This window comes from Pyrgilauda ruficollis, unplaced genomic scaffold (assembly GCF_017590135.1).
Source record: "Pyrgilauda ruficollis isolate IOZ18807 unplaced genomic scaffold, ASM1759013v1 scaffold1, whole genome shotgun sequence".
Lineage (NCBI taxonomy): Eukaryota > Metazoa > Chordata > Aves > Passeriformes > Passeridae > Pyrgilauda > Pyrgilauda ruficollis.
In genome coordinates, this window is record NW_024508100.1 from 6,611,623 (window position 1) to 6,622,508 (window position 10,886).

The 10,886-nt window shown below is 38.2% G+C and overlaps 1 protein-coding gene across 1 annotated transcript in view; it reads right to left on the bottom strand.

The window, feature by feature from the left end:
• The window catches only part of SORCS2 (sortilin related VPS10 domain containing receptor 2), a 353,545-nt gene extending 342,865 nt beyond the window's left edge, over positions 1-10,680 (bottom strand). Inside the window, exon 1 of the mRNA XM_041459356.1 lies at positions 10,645-10,680. Within this exon, the coding sequence (XP_041315290.1) occupies positions 10,645-10,676 (32 nt within the window). The 5' untranslated portion in view covers positions 10,677-10,680. The remainder of the gene's footprint in view (positions 1-10,644) is intronic.
• Positions 10,681-10,886: the final 206 nt, after the last annotated feature.

A 10,886-nucleotide genomic window follows, 5' to 3' on the forward strand; every position in this document is an offset into this window, starting at 1 on the left:
CAGCCATAACAAACATGCTAAAGAAAAACTAAATAATGATTTTCATTATAATAACAGCACTGTGTATCTATTCCAAAGAGGAATTTAAAAAAAAATCATAAGAACTCAAGCATTTGGATGTACCAAGACTTCCAGTTAGCATGGAAATCAAATATAATTTTATATTTCAATATTCACTCATATTCATTTATTGATGTACCTTACAAATGTTTACAAGCCTTTTGAGAAGCTAAGTCCTATTATCATTTTGAAAACCTTGGAACTCCAATCCTGCTTTTCACATACCTGGGCACATTAAGAGATCTCCTCTAACTGCACCTGTTAAGATAATGCTATGATAGGGCATGGTGTTTTATGAAGCATATTTGTAACACACTTTTCTGGTCTTTACATAATTAACTTTACTTCCTTCTTCAATTTTATTTAAAGATGATTCTTGGATGCTTTCCACTCTGGAATACCAACAGATTCATACATTCCTCTGAGGCCACATGGAAAGCTGAGGCATGGGAGTTTTCACTCTAGGCTTACACACAGTGACAGAATGTGCTGCTCTTCCACAGTACAGAGGTTTAATCTTTACTGGTGCATCCCCCCCACTAGCACAGAGAATTCTGAATTGTACTGAAAGCTGCACCAAAACAGCACCAAGAGTTTAAGTATTATGCACCTGAAATCATCATATATAACAAAACTCCACCACGTGTATATTTTGCTTCCAAGTATTTTTAAATGGGGATAAAAAGTAAAATACTATTATTTTCCTAATTCTACCTGTCAGGCTGAAGAAAATTAAAAATGAATGAAACCTGAGAGACCAGTATTTAGCATAGAAGCTGCATAGGAGTAGGGTGAAAGGAGAGAAATCTCAAACTGTAGTCAGCATATTTCAGAACAGCACAACTTGATTTTTCCATTCTATCCCAAAGAGACATTGCAAAATTAGGAACTGGACAGCATATGGTAAGAATTAAGATAAAACAATGATAAGTTTCCAAATTCTTGGAGGAGACTAAAATTTAAAATAATTTTACTTTGAAGTCTTCAGAACAGCCAACAATCCTAAGGAAAGATCAACATTACAGAAAAGTATTCTAAATCATACAGAAAGCAGAAGCATATATCCCCTTCCTGCCAGAAAGGAAAGCTTGGAAGTCAGACTACCAAAAGGCTGAATGACATAGATGTTTTTGAACCCAATTGTTAAGGGTTTTTTGATATTAAACAAGCATGTTTTACCACGTCTCTTTACTTGTTTCCCTAGCTTTTGCCCAGGGGTGGTTGTATTTCACAGATACTGTGATGTCTTTTTATCAAGGAGTGTAATTTGAGCTGCATGCACACACTTCAAGAAAAATTATATCTATTTGGTAAAGAAAGTACATACCAGATTTGGGGAAAAAAAAAAAAAAACAAAAAAAAACCAAACCATTTTTTACTCACACAGATGCTTTTCAACAAACAGGTGATAAGAAGTATTGCCCCAAATGACAATTACAGATCCTATGATAGAAAGTTGGGATAAAATGTATTCACAGGTCACTGAAATATCTACAGTCTGTCAAAGCAAGTGTGAGGAGAAAGCCCTGCCATCAGAAGGTTATCAACTCTGGAACAGCCTCAAAAAGCCAGGTTTGGAGCTGATGTGTTAGGCCAATACCAAAACTTACTTCACACCTCGCCTAAAAATCAGCTTCTCTGGTCTGGACTGAAGCAATCAGGCCCAGAAGCAACAAACCAGTTCTGTGAGAGAGAGAGAGGGTAACAGCTAGCCAAAAAAGGCCACTAGGAGAGAAAATCAGTGAGAAAGTGAAATATCCTTTTTGAAGGTTAGCTCAAGAATAGGTATTTGTTGAAACATAGTAACTTTCTATCCCTGTTCTACATGCAATAGAAGATAAATATACCAACAGATAAATAGGGGGAGCAGAAGTAGGAGGGGACAAACTCAAATTACACATAAACCTCCTCCAAATAATTTTTTAAAAATTAGCTGGAATAGAGATTCAATTGACTAATTGACATATTATCAGTCATCTTTCCAATGAGAGGCTGCAGGTACAAGGAGGAAAAGCCCTCAGCTAACATTCTGTATTACAGAAAGCCAAAAAAAAAAAAATCAAGACACTTAAATCTTACTGTAAAATGTATTTCATTTTTGTCATCTACCCATACCCTCAAATTCTTCAGCATGTAAGATTATAATTACATTTTAGAAATTGGCCTGTATTGAGTTTTTAATTGTCCCGATTCTTACCAAATTAAAGCAGAGAAAGCTGCCTAGCAATACCAGGATCTTAATAAATAAGTTATGTGGGAAATATTGCCTTTGTTTTTTTCACACTGAAAAATATATTCCACACTGCAGAGATAATGAGGGTATAAAGCATTAACACTACATTTTTCTATACCATTCTGCATAATTAACCATGCAGCTGTTCATTCATTCAGTCCCAATAACCAAATTAATTTGAAATCAGTTCACAGTGGATGCTCTGGAGCAGACTGCATGTACTGCAGAAGCAAGTGAAGCCACTCACATTCCACACACCACATCAGTGCACAAGGTGCTCAACTCTAAGAGATACAACAGTGGGTTGCAAAACAGTATTTTCAAAGATCAGCTATGAAAAGGCACTGTGTATTCAGCTGCCTCATAGGGAAAATATGGGTATTTTCAGGTGAGTCCCATGGTGTGTACGTGCTCTCTGATGGACTCCTGTCCTTCTCAAGCTCAAGCCAAAAACTTTAAGAACACAAACATTAAACATCCATAAACATTACAGCTCCTTCCTATTATTTGTATTAATGCAGCCCCAGCACTGATGGGCATCCCACAGTCAGTTCTCCAAATTACCTATATTTCCAAGAAACAAAAGAGGAAGTGAGGAAAGGAGAGTAATGGCAGATTCTCAAAAAAGGCCACAGAATAGGCTGGTGGAACCAGCAGCATCCCTAGCTGCTGAGTGGAATGTCACATGTACCTTATCACAAATTCCCTGACACCATGACTTCACCCTTTTCAGATTTTACAAAATGTCCTATCCCAGGTTTTATACCTCATTTATCATCATGAAAATGCAATGAGCAATGAAACTAGCTTTGATTGTGGTTTCTCATTTATTTCATTTTGCAGAGTGGTAAAGGAAAGATTGATACATATATATAGATATAGAGAAAGACACAGAGAGAGAGGAAGAGATGGTGTCCTTCCCTCTGCCGCAGGTTATGGGCCCTGCACCTCCCTGCTGTGCCAGCCTGCTGACAATGGGAGTTAATGAATGACAATGCAGCAAAGCCCTTCCAATTACCAAAAAACTTGACAGCTCAACTGTTTTCATATGAACTTAGAGGAAGAATGCCATAATAAAAACTCCAAGATTGTTGTTCTCAGATTGCTCACATAGAAGCATGCATCATGGGCAAAACTTCCCTCTTTTATGCAGGAAGGGAGGGCAAAAGAAAATCACAAGCCCTATGGATGACTAATGCATAGAAAGACAGCATTTCCTGTTTCTCACCTTAAACCTGTCTGCTGAGGCTGGCAAGAAAGAGGATCGTTTATTGTAGGGAGGCTTATTCAATAAAATACTGTGACAAAACTGAGGAAACACCAGCAAAGCAACTTTCCTAAGCATCCTACTGCTACCAGCCTGCATGGGTCTGGGGAAGGAAAGAGCAATTCTGTTACATCAGTCTTGGCCAAACAGAGTCTACTTAAAACAAGAATCTGTGCTATAATTCCCACAAAGTCTGCTGCACTAGTTAAAGGAATCAGAAATTCTATTACTTAGGCTCAAGTTACTCAAACAAGAGAAAAGGATTCTTAAGCCATTTAAAATAAATGGTTATTCTTTCCCAATAAATTGACTCACTCATTATGAGTTATATCTTGCAATGACTTAATTCATTTTCCAGAAGGAGGATTAAGGGGGAAAAGAAATCCACCTGTAAAGCAGCAAAATTCTCATGCTCCAAGATGTATTTAACATGTTCAGCAGCCATGCTGCAATCAGCTTCAATAAGCACAAGTGTACTGCAAGAGCCCTTTCCTAACTAGATAAATCAAAGCTTTCTAGCTGGATCTTAATTTGCATATCAGATATATTCTCAATGTGATCACAAGCTAGTGCAGAAACATGTTAACATTCAAAATAATCATCATCATCATTATTCCACGTTCTTGAAGACATGGAAAAGTAGTTGTGACCAGCACTCTCATCTGTGACCAAGAGATATTCAGTAAAGGAATTTGGATAGACTTATTTGGTAGCTTTTACTTGCTTGTAGGATATATTTTTTTCTGTTCAGACCTTCATACATACTAAGACATCAAAACAATCTTTAAATGCTAATATGGCAACACAAACCAAAAAGTACCTGCTTCAGCTAAATCCCATGCACTGGAAAGCCTTTAAAAGATATCTCCTTCAGAGGAGTCTACAGGTGACAACTCAGAGAACAGTCCCAAATATCCACAGTCAAATTTCATTCCTCTGTTGAATGGCCAAAAGCTCCAGCCAAAACATGGCAGGATGAGTGGAATACCAAGGTACCAAGGAGGTTACTGCCAACCCATTGTGCACCTTGGGCTCAGAAAGTCAATGGTAGGGCACGTGTCCCTTAGAGCACACACGGCACCAGCAGCACCCTCTGTGCTCCTGAATCAATTCCACTACCCATTAAAAACATCAATAATCGCCTCTTCAATATCTTGCACATTCCAAGGTTTGTCAAAGTATGTTTATTTAATTTCCTTTACCTTCTACATATTTTTCCTCCTGATACCCATAATAAACCATTGCTGAATTGCTGAAACCCACTACATCCACTTTTTAACTATGGTTTTACAGCACATTTTAAATTTCCAAAATAAATTTAAAATAAAGATTTTCCTGCACAATTCAACTCATAATACACTGTTGAGTATTAGCAAGACAATGAAAGTTGCAGCAAAGACAATGAAAGTCTTTGTAGTACTATTACATCAATATGGAAATATGATCAAAGAGAGCATAAAAAATCTGTTGTTCAGTAAGAGAAAGAAAATTCTATTTGTAAGCCTCTTCAATGCTGCCCAAAACCTTTGCTCAGTGGAACAGGTGTAAATAAGGATATGAGCGCAGAAGAGCTGCACAGGTATAATTGAGGACACTCTATTTTGATTGCAGAACTTGCATTACTCATGACGATGCATTAGCTAGAGAAAGCACAGCTAGACATTAGACCCCAAGCTGAGTTCATTGGGCTAATAATTAGAAAGCCATTTCTTTTTATTTTTTAATTTGGAAGGAGAAAATTTGATATGAAAATCACAGACTCAATAACTCCATCCCTCGGGGCCGTTTTTACAAAGTCACTTTTCAAAGCAGAGCCACAATATAAGGCCATCTGGAAGAACAAGTTATTGCAGAATACAGTTGCTCATTTATTAAGCAGTACTTCATACCAAAAATTTCACTGGGGCACTGAACTGTATATTGGGGGTTTTTGTTTTCCTTTTTAAATTAATTTCAGGAAACAGCTGAAATGAGTTTCACCTACAAGTCCAAAGATTTTGGAAACAAATGTCCATATTCATTTTCACACATTCTGTGAGCCATCTGGAAATTTTACTTTCCTGAGCCATATGCTGTTCACTGTAATCACCTTAAAAGAATCTCCAGCTCTTTGTAGTCTGGATTTTTGCTTTAGTATAGGTCTGCACTCTGTAAATGCCCAAAGCCCCCTGCAGTCACTGTGCCCCAATCGCTCCTGATGGCCAGCAAGCTTGCACAAGTGAGCCTTGTCCTTGAATAGGTAGCTTGTTGCGGGTACAGACAGGAAGAGCAGTGCCACCACAGCCAGGATATTCCTGGCTCCTTGGGATTTGGCAAGCACGATGCTGTCTGTGAGGCTCTCCAGACTGTTCTCACCTCTACCTGCCCAGCCATTGATCCAGACTTTCAACCTCCCACAGCACTTCGACTTTTCTTCCCTCTCAGTCTGCTTTTGGAGTAAAAAGTCCCAGAAAGCTCAGCTGGGATATCCAAAAATATTTAAGGACGTGGGGAAGTCTGTTTGTTCATTTAGTATTTCTTTAGTGATAACATGGGGCAAAACAACCCAACATCTCAGAAAACAGGGCTACCTAGCATTCATCTAGGGCTACCAACATCTAGGGCTACCTAGCATTCAGCAGGCAAAGCTAAGAGGATCCAACAGTGCAGTTAACATCAAGTGATGCCGTTTGTTTTGCTGTGGTGAAGCAGTAACAACATGGTGATGCCATTGGGAACAATGGCAATTACACAGCAAGCCACTTTAGCATTACTCTATCATTACAGCTTGATAATATGCAATCAAAACGTTATTAGCAATCATCAGCAGCATCTATTATTCATTGCTTAGATCAAGCTAAGAAAGTGAAGGCTTTCTACCAGTAACAGGACTCTGAGCCAGTCTAAGCACAGGGTTGGAAGGTAATTCCATGGTCATATAGTGCTGAGTCACCATTGCATAACCTTCAGCAATATTACCATCTCAGTTGTTCCATGTATAAAATTAAATAATAATAATCATCTATATTTCCAATATTATTAGGAATAATTAACTCAGATAAGTATTATCATTAATTTCATAGTGGTTACTAATTCAAAGTTAAATTATTTGATTGTAAAATTTAATATTTATATCTAAAGTTGCAGGCATTCAACAGATGCAAGCAGTTACCTGAGGTTGTAAAATATGTGCACCTACATATTTGTGCACAAATGGGTCCACAAAGCATATGAAAACACACACTCAACCTAAATGGTCAGTTGGTTTCAACTCCTTCATACTGTAAATATGCTAGATAAATGTGTGTGAACTCTAACATTAACAGCTCTAGTATGTAAAGTATCTTCTATGTATGTACAACTTGTTGCAATAATTTTAGTATTTGAATTCTCAGTTTTTTCTTTATGCTAATGAGCTCTAACATGACAACCAACCTGTGTTCCCAATATGTACCACAGTTTAGAAACTCTAAAAGTAGACCTGAAAACAAACCTCTGTTCCTTCTCAAAAAGTTATTTTAGTTTATATCCAAGAGGCAACAAATGTTATCTCTATTTATTTCCCTACCTTATTTTGAGTAAAATAATTATACAATTTACACCTTGACAATTACTTAATAAGCAAATTAGGAAAGCATCAGAAATAGCTGACTAAAGAAGCACAGTCTGGTATCTTTTAACAGCATACTACCATCAGGATGTCTTCGTCACCTCTTCAGTGCAACAAGACATGGCTGTTACAAGTAAAAACCTTGTTAAGAATTTCATTACACAGCACTATTTTCCCTATTTATTCAACAACAAAATAATTCTAAGGTAATTCAAATTTAGGTTTCCCAAGCCTATAACCTGACTTACATGTGCAGACATAAGTTACCTACACAAACTGACAATGTTGTGCAGAGGTACAAAAAATGCATCATCAAGATCCACCCACACATCTTCATATAGAGTTTCCCCACCTAGACGTGTACCTCTGACTGGTGCTTTTCACCACCATTTGCATCACTCTTAAAAGTCTGACTGCAGCTCCAAGGTCACTAGGAACAAACAAGGATCACTAGACCATCTTTTCTCATTCTTTGTTCCACTAAACAAGGGGAAAAAATTATTTTGAGTGATGGGAGAAAAGGAAAGAGATGAAGTGGAAATATGTTTTAGAAGATGAAAGACGCAGTTTCAAGGAACAAAATAACTGATAAACACCAAGGTAGGTTAATATTGACTGACCAGAAAGAGAAATTGGGATATTAACATTAAAAAATTACCCTAGTCAGAATTAATCAGTTTATAAAACTAGTTTATTTTCACTCAGTGACCAAGCCACATAATGACTTAGACAATATGATTTCTGGTATTATCTAGCCAGGCAAGATAGAAACGAAAACATTGGGCCAATTCAGGAAATAACTGGAGAGGGTCTATTACCACTAGGGCACAGAAATAGATTAATGGCATTTCTTTGCTAACAAAAAAAAAAAAACCCTGTATTATTTTTCACACCTGTTTTACATCATATTTGTTTGATAACAGTAAGAAGAATGCAAGAGAGAATTAAACAAAAAAGGTGAAAAATATATACACTATTCATTCTGGGCAGGCTGCCAACGTGAATACACCCCAGCCCCACCAGCAAACGTGGGTGAAAACTGGTGAAGCTCCAACCATTTTACACAGGGAGAAACACAGAAGTCCCTTGACTGTAAAGGGACTTCAGCTTCCTTAGTTATTTAGTACAAATAGTGAGTTACATCTCAAAAGAGAGGGGCACTATTTGATACTTCTGCAATAGCTGGTCTGATTTGCACTTGTCTAGATCCAAGCACTTTGTAACTCTTCCAGTTTGACTACTGTGTCTCTTCTACATCACAGAGGGCAGAGGTGGAGGAAGGAGGTGAGCCCAGAACATATCCAGGCATGGATCATCTAGGTAGTAACCCCTGGCCCAAGCGCTCATCTTAAGCACTCACTTCCTTTCAACTTTTCCACCCTGGTTTTAGAAAATCAATCACGGAATGGTTTGGTTTGGGTTGGAAGGGACCTGAAAGACCATCTAGTTCCAACACTACTGCCATGGGCAGGGAACCTTCCACTAGACCAGGTGACTCAGAACCCATCCAGCCTGTCTGGTCAACAAGCCCCAGCCTCCACACCCATCCCTGGCTCAGCAGGTTCTGGCATCATCACATCAAGGACTGAGCTCCCAGAGACTCTCTTGACAAAGTGGACAGCCCAAGGCACCCTGATGCCCAGACCCTGGGGCTGTGCCCTGTGAAATTACAAGACATACCCAAGCAGAGTCCCCCAAGGCCCCATCCCTGCTGCACTAAAGTGGAGTCATGGGCACCAAGCACATCCCCAAAGCCTGGACACCACTGAGAGCCCTGGGGACATCTATGCCCAACCATTGGGGCAGGACCTGACCTGTGCCAGTACCAAAGCAGCTGGTACATCTGTTCCTTGTAAGTAAAAAGGCACAATTTCCAGATGATGCACGCTAGTATCGATTTTATTTGAATGCAGTTCACACCAGTTCTTTACACCAGCTGTCAGCAAGGTCTGGATGACCTTGTTCTAAGTGTTTATGCTCTCCAAAGAAAGAAACATTATCTGAAGCCTGGTTTATGTTTATTTTAAAAGACCAAAGAGTTTATTTTGAAGAATCCAACTGAAAATGCTTGAAAGACTATGATAGATACTCTGAAGTATGAATTGGAAAACTTTAAATATATTGCATATGTTGTATGGGCCACTGACAAATTACAGAAAAGCAGTGTGTGCTTACGCAGTTGGGAGTATCCAAACTGTCATTTGGTTGTCTTATTTGCACAAGATGTTGGACAAAAATTAAAACAGAAACAAATGTGCAATAAATTTTGTGTCTTGTAAGTTTAAAGGATAGTTACAAATAAACTGTCATAACCCTAAAAAGGACAATCTCGAGGCAATGCTAAGCAGTCTCCATTTATCTTACTCTCTTTCCTGAATACCTCCTTCTTATGAATAGAAATTTCTAGAAATACCCTTATTCTGCGTGGACCACTGGCCCTGGCCAGACTGAGCACTATTCAGACACTGGTATGACAAGTTATTGCAGAAGCACTGTCACTGAAAAAACCCACACAGTTCAAAAACCGCCACCTCTTTCAAAATAAGTAACAAGCCTGTTTTGCAGCATATCGTGGAAACAGACTTTTCCCACTCCCTATTCCCTTACCCAGTCCTTTTCTTGGATTGTCTCTGTAAAGGTTCTTACACTCAGCTGAAAGCCCCATAAAAGCTCTTGGGACAGCATGAAGTTTGTAAGTACCTAAGCCACGAGATTTTAGAAAAAATATTTGTTTCTAGACCCAAATCTTATGAGCTACATTTGAATTTAACTCTGCTGTCATTTATTTCTACTGCTAGAGATAACCAGCAAAACAAGCAGAGCAAATACTGGTGCAGTATCACAGTTGTTGATAATAGTGAAATACTTGTACTTTTCAAATGTACATGATGGTCTAGCAAAAATTTGTTGTGGAAAATTTCATGCAATCTGTGCACACACAGGCAACAAGCATATTGGTATCTTAATTCACAAGTATTATGGGAATAAGAATCAGTTTAGAAATTTATTTGGATTACTATTTATTCCCAGTTGTCATAAAACACAATATAACCTACATTGCTGGTATACTTCATCCAGACAATCCTAACTACTTTCAAAGCAGGATTATTTACTAACCTCAGTACACTACTCCAGCAGCAAGAATTCCCAAAGGACACATCCCAACACAGTAGGCATTTCAAACTTTTTTAGTAAGTTTGATACAGAATTTCTAGGAAAACGAAAAACACGGCAACTTGCAAAGTAGCATCAAGAATTTACCTTATATTCTCCATGATTCTTTGTTTCTACTGTTAAAATTCATTACAAACTCTAATTCAACAACAGGAAATGCATTCAAGGAAGAGAAGGAGTAGGAGCTGATAATCTGGATAATCTTACTACAGTAGCATCAGTCAGCTACCAACACAACCCAGCAGCAGTATGGAAAAGGAAGGGATGGATCTATTCCAAGAACAGCAGGAGGGAAGGCTATAGAAAAAGCAGAGGACTTACCTCCACAAAGAGCTCTCCAGAACTTTCCCCATGTCAGTATGATAATACTTCGTAAGGATCAGGATCACCTAAAAGAAAATGAGAAGAAATAGATTTAAATATGTAAACTGATGTAAGAAATAGAAATGGGCAGCATGATTTTGGGAAAAATAAAAGTGAGGCTTCTAAAAATCTGAACAGCATTTCACCTCATTTTTAACTCTTAAGAGTTTTGCTTGTTAGCCTGGCTTTTTCATTTCTCT